Raw genomic sequence first — 12,669 nt, forward strand, 5'->3', positions numbered from 1 at the left:
TTTCCCCCAAATGTCCAATAAAATTGGTTTGATCAATCAGATTGACTCGGTTTTATTGCCCCAGCAGCACTAAAAACACAGCACAATAACCCCCTATAAATAATTAATTAGCTTCATCAAGCTTTGTGGCCACACGTATGCTATTAAAAATCTCACTGACGGAAGAAATATACCAGAGAGGAAATTTTGCAAGAATATTCTCAAGTCAAATAAGGCAAGTTCTTGACGCACAGCTTTGTGTATGTTTAATAGCTCACGTGACTAATGACGTTTGTGTCAACATCTTCTGTGCAAGCCTGGAGCACTTCTGGCAAAAGGCCTGGCGCAGAGCTTTTCTGTTTGGACTCCAATTTAGTGTTTGAGTGCAGATTTCCCGCTGCAGCACAGCTCTTGTGTGATCAAACTAAATTATTTTGCAAAGGGAAGTGTGTCTAACCTCAGACTGAGTGGGCAAATGACGCGTTTGTCTGCAATGATGCAATTTCAGCCGAACTAGGTGTTCAAAAGAACTACTATTAGAAAGAAAAGGGTCAATGGCACTAAGTCTTTCAAAAGCACACCATTGTCTTGTGGTTTCGATGTGCGTCTGTAAGTCAGAATGAATTAAGGGATTTAGTACCTTCATGTAAGACGTCTCGAAGTGTGACTCTCTCTCTGGAAATGGCAATGTCTTTAACCTTTGCTTTGGCCTCAAGGAGTGTTACACTTCTCAAATCGTTCTTCTCTATCCGCAGAGATGGATAACCTGAAATCACATAGACACACACACACACAAACACAGGCCTCATTAGATCAAGTTATTTTGTTGGAAATCCACAATAAAACTAATTAAAAACCTGTGTAATGACAGACAAATCTAAACAATGCCGATTCAGGGAATGACAGAGGTTTGCAGTGTTATTTAAACAACTGGAAGTATTTAGACACTTCATCAATGGAGTAAAACCGCAGCTTTGCCAAAGGCAAACAGCGCAGTGTCACTCTTGCACAACATGTTTTGGTGTGTAACTGATTTAATCTCACAGTTATACACAGTCAATTGTATTAGATGTTTAGACAACCGGAGTGTTTCCTTCTCTCATTCAGCTGCAGTGTAGGTTAAAATACACAAGCACAGAATGTATTGTGAGCATAAACACAAGAACATAACGTTTTTTTTGTTGTTGTTTTTTTTTAAGTTTGGTTGTGTAACTGAATAAAACAATTACATTGTAAAACCTTTATTCTCATGCATGTGTTTATGTTTCAGAATAATGTTTATAATCAATACCTAACCGTGCCTTATGGTAAACATTATATTAATAGTGATTATATAAACACAGCTGATTATGAATACAGAACAAAATACAAATATACTTACATCAGCACAAATAGCCAGTGTTCTTGTATTCATTTGGACTAAATTTCTCCACTCATACTACACATGTATGATGCTGCCCCCATGTGGTTATAAACAGGGTTTCTGTAGGTTTCACCAAGTTAAATTTAAGACTTTAAGACACTTAAGACCATTATGAATAAAATTTAGACTTACAGAAGGCTAAATGCTGAGGACGTGTGTCTAATATCCCAGTTAGAAAAGATTTTCATTTGCCCTGTCAAAAAATACATTTAATAATACAATAATAATTTTGTTTGAATTTTTTTTTATTAATTTTCAAATATATTCAAAACATAGCTGTCAATTATTTCAGTCTACAATAATAATAATTTATTAAATAATATAGGTCAGGTCAGTATCAGTAAATAAATGGAGAACTTCAGCAAATATTACTGTAAGAAAAGTAATTAAATGCCATTTTTAAATAAAAAGTTTTATTGAGATGGACTGTTGGTGATTGTGTGGGTGTTATTGGCCAGATTGGGTAGTTATACATGAACAAAGGAAAATTAAAACCTGTTAAAAAGATTTAAGACCTACAACACAGCATTTCAGTAGATTTAAGACTTTTTAAGGCCTAAAATTTAGCTTTTGAGATTTAAGACATTTTAAGACTTTAAGACCCTGCGGATAGCCTGTATTAAGGATATTTGATGTTACATCGCTAACGTCTGACCCTAAAGACTGCAAACTAAAATAATTATGTGATGGTTTCCACAAAGTACAACAGTTTTAATAATAATAATAATAATAATAATAATAATAATAATGGATAATAACAGATAATAATAATGAAGTGAGAAGTAATGTTTCTTATGAAACAGATTAACATATTACAATGCTGACATTTGTCACATGTCATGTAACATTAGATTAACATTTTTACATTTATTTAAAAGGAATTCATTACCAGAAGTAAGGGACAATGTAGATGTAGCCAACAAACCTAGAGGCTTATATAGTGGATATGTCTAGTGGATATGTAGTGCAAGTTCACTGGTCAAAAAGTGCAAATCATCCAAAACTACTCAAATATTAAAAAGTCTGACACCTAAAGTCTGACCCTAAATTGCTCAAAAAACAGAGTTGGAAAAAAACCAAGGAATTAAGACACTCCTAGAAATACTAATTATATTTAGTCTTTGTTCAGTGTCACTCAAAGAGCAGAATTAAAAGAATGTACTGCCTAAAAGTTTTGTTTTTACAGTAAGACATCTAAAATAAATATAGTTTTAAGTTAAAGGTGCAGTATGCAAGTTTGACACCCAGTGGTTGTACTAGGTATTGCACTTCTGGATCAAAAGTTAGGTTGCCAGATTGCCAGATAGGTTGCCAGATTGAGGACAGGAGCAAGTGATTTAAATAGTGTTACAAATAAAAGCAACGGCACGCATTAGAAGGAATATTTGCTATATTAAAAGGAGTTTTTGTCCTAACCAACAACTTGAATATTGAAAATTGATATTTTAGACATGGCTTCTATTTCTCACAGATGAACAACAGAAGTTTTAAGGTCATTTTACATGACATTTATTGCCATATAGTGAAAGCAGCAGCAGATAGTTCACTTCAGATCTGAAAATACAATAAACCTTTTGAAATTGAACTTAGAACTAAACACATATCAGTGATTCAGCATGTACATCTAATAATGTTAAAGAGGATTAATATGTATTAAATAGATTATAAACCTAACTATTTTGTGAGTGAGTGCACATTCTGTGCTTCTGAATTGCTGTCTTTAAATTTCTGTCATGTTTTGTCTGGTGCAAACAGCCAAATTGCTTATCACTGCGTATCTTGTCACGAAGCGTGTTGTTTGGACACGTGGTTACAATGTAACCTGCTCACCTAATGTTTACGCTCATAACATTTATATCATTTACTTATTAATAACCTCACGTGGAACTGAATCAGTCTCACTGTCCACCGGAGGTCGCATTTCGGCCACGAACACATGCTTCGAGAACCTTTCTGAATGAATGAATGGAATACGTGGTTCTCCCCTAAGGCAAACCTGGGTGCTGAAATATAATTGGTTAAACTGGCATTTGACGGGTTAAAAGAACCAATACAAAGACAGCCATTCCGGCACAGAACGCACATTTTCAAACCAGAATAACTGACTTCAGCATTGTTTTTCAGATCAATAAAAATGTTCACTTATCATATTTCTAAAATATCTGCATATTATGCTATTTGTATGCTTTAGAAGAGTCAAAAACCTACATACAGCACCTTTAAATAAACTATACATTTGTAAAAAAATATATTTCTACTTTCAGAATCATAAAAGACTTAAAGAATGAATTCTGTTACCCCTAACAAATTTAAATATAGACAATTATAAAAAGCTCAGTGAAGTCCGGTAATAACAACATGATGGCGATGGAGAAGAAACCAGATTAAAAGCTGAAGGTTAGTGAACACGATGAAGTCTGTTGCTCTCTCTATCAGCCACACTGCAGCCAACTTACTTTTGGTTTCGTGCGAGGGGGCACCGGGGTGAGGGAAGGAGGCGCCTGCAAGCTGGAGCATGGGTGCAGAGCCAGTTTGAGCATCTGATAGTGGAAAGAAGGGGGTGGAGGGATGGCAGAGTGAGGAAGGGGAAAGAAAGATGGAGAGAGGTACATGAAGGATGGATATTCATAGCAGGTAGATGATGCCTGAACTATTTCACATACAAGAACAAGAGCGAGGCAAGAAAACATGATACAAGCATGAAACTGTGCACCAAGCGTGTAAGGCCACTAGGGGGTGCTACACACAATGAATAGGCCGTTCTATTTCACTTAGGCTGATTTCTCCACTATATTTCTATATAAAGCACTAAAAAGTAAATCTTATTTGTTGTGTTGATAAAAGATGGAGCAACAGAACTCGAATTAAGGTAATGTTACTACATGGCAAGTTTATATACAAAAAAAAAAAAACTAAATTGCTCAAATAGATCATGCAAATCATGCACAGCATTTACTACAATTCCTTCTTTTTTATTCTTTCTGTGAATGTGTACCATGCGAAAATATTTCAGATGTCCTATATTCATAATGCTGGGGTTGTTATGGCATCTATATTAACTGTCACCATTTCCTGTCTTTTACTAACTTCTTCCTTCCAACTGTTTAATATATGAATCTTTCTGGTGCAATTTTTACAATGACCATGTGTTAGTTCAGAAGGGAAAAATACTTTGTCCTTTGTAATTTTTTGAACACATTTGACTCCAACAGCATTTACACTATGCAACTGCATTTTTAATTACCTCTGGATGAGGTAAAAAATAGACGAGCTCGAAATGTTTACACCTGTATTTAGTGCCGTCCATTTGTGACTGGGTTAACAAAAACATTTTAATACCAATTGTAAACAGCACATTTGATGTCATCTCTGCAGACAAAGAATTAAGACAGTTTTTATTTTTATTTTAAACTTGTGCTATGCCTATTCCTCTGCCCTATAATTTCATGTTAATTATTGCAACCTTACTAAACATTGAATAAAAATGTGTTCATGAATCAGACACTTTCCCAAACGAACAGATACACCACACACACTTATTCCACAGTTATTCACATTTTACAGTTTGGTTTATACATCCCGTGGCACATCCCAGAATGGGGTGACTGATATATTTATGTTTTTGCTTTATCCATGCAATAAAAAGAGATTCTTGACTTATTTTATGGAAGACCTGAATCAATCAATCAATAAATAAGTAAATAAACAAATAAATATGTTCAATTATATATTTAAATATATTTCAATTATATACAGTACTGTGCTAAAGTCTTAGGCCACTAATATTTTCACCAAAAAAAAAAAAAAAAAGTTTAAAGGGCACCTATTTTACCCCTTTTTCAAGATTTAAGATAAGTCTTCATAATGTGTCTGTAAATTTTCAGCTCAGAATCACCCATCAGATTATTTATTATACCTTTCAGAATATTGGAATTTTCAGCTCTAAACACAGTGTAGCTGTTTTTCTTGCCTGTGCCTTTAATGCTAGGTCTCCCCATCCACAGCTCCCACATGCCTGTCAGAGTGTGCCTCTATCTCCGCCTCGGCACAGTGACAGACATGAGGGAAGCAGATCTCAAGAAACGCTTGTGAGAAGTACTACAGTAAGAACTTTCCCTATGATTATTTATTGTATTTGTTGTGGAGTTAATTCAAGCCCCTTGATGAGTCACACACAATGTTGTTACAAAGTTCATGCCAAGCACGCATGCACACACACAGTGCATGCATTTAGCTTTGCTCTGTTTTTGCACGCAATGTGACAGGATACACATTAATCTGCACTGCTGTATGAATATCCGTTATGTTAATGTACAAAATAAACCTGATTTAACATCCACAAACCACGATTGAAGTAGCATCTTTTACAATTGTACTGACACTGTGGTGATAAATTAAAGACTGTAAAAATCGCTGTAATTCATTAGAAACATGCACCGTTTTAAAAATGTTTAAACTTGTAAAACTCATTATTGATCACATTTGATGATGATCAATGAGCAGAACAAATAGTTTAATCCTGGTTGTTTTGCGCATGTCCTGCCTTGTTGATATGATTATACATGTTACTACGGCGACAAGTTAATATATGCGGATGTCAATCAACTCGGTCACGTTGCCCATCAAAGTCAGGTATTTCTATATTTGTCTGTAGCATGTCAGTTTGAAATATCAATTTATAGTTCCAAACATGAATTTTGTCACAAATTGTAATTATACAGTGAGATTATTGTCTGCACAAGGAGTCTGATCATCGTCCAGTTTGTCTGGAATGACATGAAGAAACGGAACAAACTGAGACAAACTAAATCCAAAAGAACTTTGGCAACACTTCTTTTTTTTTTGGGGTGAAAATACTAATACTTTTGCACGGTACTGTATATTGGAATTGATATTAAAAAAAAAAGTGATTGAGCAAAGCTGTGATTGGCATGAAAATCTTGTCAGGGAAACACTGTTGTGTCATTAGCAGTAAATCTTCCAAACATCCATAGGGTTGCATTATACACAAAAGACTTAAATCCTCACACATATGGAGAATCATCTCACTGCAGGTTTTATCTTAAACACTTAACTGAAGTTATGAAGTTTGGAATAAAAACATATTATTTGTGGTATTTTCATGTGTAGCATTTAATACATGAAACCATAGCTCACAGAGAAACTACGCAAATTGCTGCATCACAGAATGATTATCTTAATTTGATTATTGTCTGATTAAATAGATTCTGAACACAATTTTGAACTAGAAACAGCTTTACTGACAAAATGCACATTAAATAAAAAAATAGAAATCACCTTTGATTACTTGCTCAGCCCTAATATGCAGTTAGTCAGAATTATTAGCCCCCCTGTTTATTTTTTTCCCCAATTTCTGTTTAATGGAGAGAAGATGTTTTTTCCAACCCATTTCTAAACATAAAAGTTTTCATAACTCATTTCTAATAACTGATTTATTTTATCTTTGCCATGATGACCGTAAATAATATTTGACTAGATATTTTTAAAGACACTTCTATACAGCTTAAAGTGACATTTAAAGGATTAACTGGGTTAATTAGGTTAACTAGGGGGTTAGGGTAATTAGGCAAGTTATTGTGTAACGATGGTTTGTTCTGTAGACTATCGAAAATAATATTGCTTTAATGGGCTAATAATTTTGACCTTAAAATGTTTTTTTATTTTTTTATTTAAAACTGCTTTTGTTCTAGACAAAATAAAACAAATAAGACTTTCTCCAGAAGAAAAAATATTATCAGACATACTGTGAAAATTTCCTTGCTCTGTTAAACATCATTTGGGAAATATTGCAAAAAGAAAAATAATTCTGATTTCAACTGTACATTTATGAAAACACACTATAAACAACATATTAACTAATACTAATGCTTACCCTGATAGCACACAAATGTGTCCAACTAATCTCTTGTGAAATTGTGAGTCTGCTTTTCCTCAACAGCCTGAAACTGCCATGAGTGAATAATGCACCCTGCTTTGAGCTAATAAATACAGAAAAACAGCCATGCCTAGATCCAGCCTTGCTGTAAATACTTTTCTTACACTGCAGATTAGGAAAGTATTCAACTTTGGAATCAGGGAGTGACACCAGTTGGTGAAAGACTAATGCATGAGCAGCTTAGAAAAGTGATGTTTGAGACCTACATGAATAACGAAATTCTAGAACCATTTTGCAAACAACACTTGGTTTGACATTTCTTTAGCTAATTTAATAATGCTCCTATTGTGATTTCTTTAAAAACTGGAGCCAGTGTGAATATAAAACTCATGGGATCTCCTGGCTAAAGTCCACTAATGGGAAGTTTCAGGGAGGTTATCAACCCGCGTTTCAGCTCTGCCTAAAAGAACTCTAATTTTATCTCAATCTGGTGATTTGAGGGAAAGTAGAAACTCGCCCACTAAGAAAACAGTGACTGTTTTAAAAGTGTGGAAACATCCTGTTGATTTGAACCTATTTAGGAAAAGAGGGTGGAGGTAACTATCCAAAGCTGGCCTGCCTCTAAAGGTGGAAAAAAGTGTGAAGAAATGCCTCTAAGAAGGCACTATGAAATGAAAGCAAATTATTGAGTAAAATTAGAGATGGGAGGTAACGAATAACAAATACTACTATAGTACTTTACACCACTATTTATTTTTCTGACAGCTATTTACTTTTACTCCTTACATTTTTCACAAATATCGGTCCTTTCTCTCGATTACTACATTTTTAAATCGGGCTCACTACTTTCGTTTTCATATGTTTGGTGGCGCGATCTACAGGGTTTGCCGTTTATATGGATACACCTTAATAAAATGGGAATGGTTGGTGATATTAACGTCCTGTTTGTGGCACATTAGTATATGTGAGGGGGCTTGTAAATAACTCATGAAAGAATAAAGCTACGTAAAACCAAGCACGCCATTGTTTTTTCTTGTGAAATTCCCAATAAGTTTATTAAGGTGTATCCACATAAATGGTCCACCCTGTATATTATTTCTTGTCATTGCGCAAATTGAACGCCTTTTTGATTGTCAATCTATTTGTCATTGCGCTCATACGTGCTGCAGTGCGCGTTTCTTTTCAACCTCTGATCATGCTCCATAGGCTTGTTTATTTAAGCTTACCTTAAGAACGTGAATGAGAGAGTCCGCGATGTAATGTCATGTCATCAGTCATGTTTATTGTCATGTAATAAGATGCATTTTGGTCGATCAGATCACAGGTAAACGAGACACGCTCCTGTTCAAATCTGGCATTTAAATAGGGTTAAAGTCTTTTGGCCACTTTCGACCATGTTGTACTGTACTTCTCTGATCTTTTAATCTATTACAGCGAAAAAAGAAACTATCAATTATGTGCTCTTCTGTCAACATTTGTACAGTTAGTACTAAAGCAATTAACTATTAACATGTTTTGCAATGAGGTTTATTCCCTTTGTTTGCAACGAGTTCATAATTCCTAGTACAGAATGGACCGTTATATAGGTTTAACATGTATATTAATATGTAGTCTTAATTAAATTTGTAAGATAGATAAATATTTAAGAACATCAAAAGTATTTCTACTGAGTGATTTATGAATAAAACGTCATTAATTCTTAACTCTGTTAAATAAAATATACACAAATCTGAAAATAAACAAAAAAAAAAATAGTTAAATGATATGAGCTACAAGAGTGTGCTGTTTAAAGACAATAAAGTAGCTTCATCATAATTCAAACAATTATTTGTAGTCAAATACATTCAGTTTTTTTATTTTATCAAAAAAAAAATGTTTGGACAAAATGAAGTGTTAAATTTAAGACATTTATTAGTTATAAATACAGTGTAGGCAGAATAATTATGTTTAAGAATATATACGAATGAGCATGCCAGCTGTTGTTCTTAACAGCCATAAAGTTAAGTTTTGTGTCCAGCTAATGATCCACATGGCAACTTTTTGAGCAGTGTTGTTAGACAATATTGTAGTGACTGTGCTTAGTTGCTTGGAGTGATGAAAAATTGGTAAAGTTTTTACAAAATATTAGAAATGCAAGATATTTTTTTATAGATGTATACATGATGTGTGGTGTAGTTACCCCCCTGAAACTAAAACAGGTAGTAGTAATTAATGCTTTATACTTTAGTACTTATTTCAGGTCGTACTTCTTTACTTTTACTTGAGTACAAAAGTGGAATCAGTATACTTAAATCTTTACGAGAGTCGTTTTAAACATGAGTATCTGTACTTCCACTTGAGTAAAGGATGTGTGTACTTTTGCCATCTCTGAGTAAAATACTACATGACTTTTGAGCTATTGTGATGGGATGTGAAAACATTGATTGCATGCATACTAGTATCAGTCAACTTTGAGTCTAAACTTGAGGTCAAAAAGTATGGAGTGGGAGATGTTTGGGGAATGCACACGTCTGTTTATTCCAACCTTCTGATTCCAGTTTGGCTAATTTGATCATTTGCTTCCAATTTTCTTATTTATAAAGGAATGCACATTTAGTGTAAACAGGACGAGACAAAATGCAGCCAGAGGTGCGAAATTTAGAACAATTTAGCATCCTTGGCCATAGCAAGCAAAGCATTCTGGTGCCGTTCATCTGCTCTTGGAGCATTATCTGGGGCAGTGAGGCAGTAGTTGATGGAGATGGGGTTTCTGGCATTTTAAAACATGGAAGAGGAATGCAGATGGTTCCGACAGATGGTTGAGATGTTTGAGAGAGTTGCTAATCTGAGTCGTAAGCTTACTTGTGACAGGTGTAGCATTGTTGGGGGTGTCTGCTCTCAGGTACTGGGTGGTCTGGGTGGAAGGCTGAGACAGACCCTGAGAGCTTCCACTGTCACTGACGCTAGAACAAAAATAGGGAAAATAAAAAGTATATTACTTGCAGAACTAAAATGCACCTACTGAAAGGTATTTTAGCATATACAGCTGAAGTAGGGCTGGGCAATCTGGCAGAAATGCAATCTCAATAATTATTTTCCATATTGACCGATAACGATATAGATTTCAATATAAGTTGTTAAAGCTTTCAGATTTAAAAGAGTATGCCAACAATGACTTAAGCCACAAAAATAAGAGGGTCTATTAAATGGCATAACATATTTTCAGCTGATAATTCAGTACATCTCTAATATCAACACACTTCTAGATTTCCACTGTTGCACATATCTGCTGTGTGAATGGCTCTTATATCTATATAGAGTTAAAAAAGTCCAGAGCTTATCATTGCTATTGACAAGTTTTACCGCGATTCAATATATTATCATTTATCGACCAAGCCCTAAGCTGAAGTCAGAATTATTAGCCCTCCTCTGATTTTTCTTTTCTTTTTCAAATATTTGCTATATGATGTTTAATAGAGCAAGGAAATTTTCTGTAATATTTTTCCTTCTGGAAAAAAGTCTTATTTGTTTAATTTTGGTTAGAATAAAAGCCATTAAAGGTCAATATTATTTAATAATATTCAATATTACTTTGACAAATATTAGAATCTTGAAAAATATGTAGTAAAATATTTTGTACTGTCATTATGGCAAAGATAAAAGAAATAGTTATTAAAACTACTTTGTTTAAAAATATGTTGAAAAAAAAATCTTCTTTCTGTTAAAGTGAAATTGGGGAAAAATAAACATGGGGGCCAATAATTCAGGAGGACTAACAATTCTGACTTGAACTGTATTTGCTACTTACAATATATATATATATATATATATATATATATATATATATATATATATATATATATATATATATATATATATATATATATATATATATATATATATGTTGGACTGCCTTTTAGTTTGAAACAGATTCACTGTCTCTTTTATAATCAAATGAATCTATTTTCTCAGAAGGTGTTAGACTTAACTTGGCCTGAACTCTTTAGCACTGAAGTGAATTTAAAAACTAAGTGCTGTGTAATTGTCCTAATTAAAGCCATTGGACTCCAACTACAAAGGTTAAACACTGAGGCCCTGGAGAAAACGGTCAAATGATGCAGGCTTAACCTGCGTCCTGAAACTCATTGAACCTAATCACGATCATCATCATCATCATTATTATCATTATTTTGACAAATGTTAAATATTACTGATATCTTTTGGTCTAGTACTATTTGGGTTGTGACTCAATATGCTAGTGGAAATTATACTGGTTCTAGAGTTGATCAATTATAGAAGATAAATGGTGCTTTGTGTCTCATTTTATGAATAGCAGATAAAATCTAATCTGCCTCCCTTATATAATCCTTAAAAAAAGGCAAGTCTTTGTACCGAGGCCTAATTCAATTTCAGAAAACACAATTAAAGTACTCAGTGCTCTGGTATGAAATTAGTAGATTTTCCTCATCTTTTCAGACAAACTCTTTTTTTCTGAATGCAAAAAACATCTGAATTAGGGCTGCAGTGTTCAGTTTAGGTTATAGTTCATCATTTTCATTGTTTTTTAGGCCTACGACTGTATGAGAATTTAAAAAGCACTCATGTCTAAGAAATTGTACCATTTGTAACTTTTAATTATATAGAATTATTTATGGGTTGTTTTCACAAGACTTTATTGATGACGCGTGAAATTCAGATGGAGGGCAGGAAGTGATTCTTCTACATAGGAATTGTATCAGAACATCAAAATGTTTCTGTTTTATGATGTTTATAATTGTTTGAATTGGAAAATAATAACAAACACTGAACAACTTTTATAGACTTCCAAATGTTTTTGCTCATAAAGGGGGGAAAGTTCAAGAAACTGGCTGAAAAACTGAAGAAAAGGCGGCATGCAATCAACATTCATTCAATACATCCATGTGTACAAGCTTTCTTTTGAACGTGAGAATTCATTTCACAGCACCAATAAAGATTATATACAGGCCTAGCTGTGTGTATAAATAACGTGTTATATAAAAATATAGAAACATACACCACACTTATACAATATCCAGGAGAATATAAATAACATTCCCTGTCATGTAATCGCTGTAATGAAATATCTGTCATTTTGCAATAATCCATGTCTTTACTGGCATTTTGGTGGAATAAACAACTGTAACGTTAACGTCTATACGCGCAGCAGCGGTGAATGTTTGTTGATTGAAAGTTGATTGACCGAACACAAAAGAAATGCAACACTTGCGACAAAACTAGATGGTTATTATTGTGGAGCACTTTACCCTACAAGAATAAATAAATAATAATGTAGACTATGAGTCTATGCTTATGTATGCTTGCATCTGTTATTTCATGATGTCTGGAAGATATCCACATGGGGGAAAACTAT

The 12,669-nt window shown here is 33.8% G+C and overlaps 1 protein-coding gene across 2 annotated transcripts in view; it reads right to left on the reverse strand.

Moving 5' to 3' along the window:
• The window catches only part of ryk (receptor like tyrosine kinase), an 89,140-nt gene that overhangs the window by 27,822 nt on the left and 48,649 nt on the right, over positions 1 to 12,669 (reverse strand). Inside the window, exons 7-9 of one of the 2 annotated variants that reach the window (XM_056459946.1) lie at positions 10,140 to 10,240; positions 3,859 to 3,942; positions 620 to 745 (exon numbers count right to left, since the gene is read on the reverse strand). In XM_056459946.1, coding sequence (XP_056315921.1) covers positions 620 to 745; positions 3,859 to 3,942; positions 10,140 to 10,240 — 311 coding nt within the window. The remainder of the gene's footprint in view (positions 1 to 619; positions 746 to 3,858; positions 3,943 to 10,139; positions 10,241 to 12,669) is intronic. The other variant, XM_056459947.1, reaches the window with a different exon arrangement.

The sequence above is a fragment of the Danio aesculapii genome, chromosome 6, assembly GCF_903798145.1.
Source record: "Danio aesculapii chromosome 6, fDanAes4.1, whole genome shotgun sequence".
In the NCBI taxonomy this organism is placed as follows: Eukaryota; Metazoa; Chordata; class Actinopteri; order Cypriniformes; family Danionidae; genus Danio; species Danio aesculapii.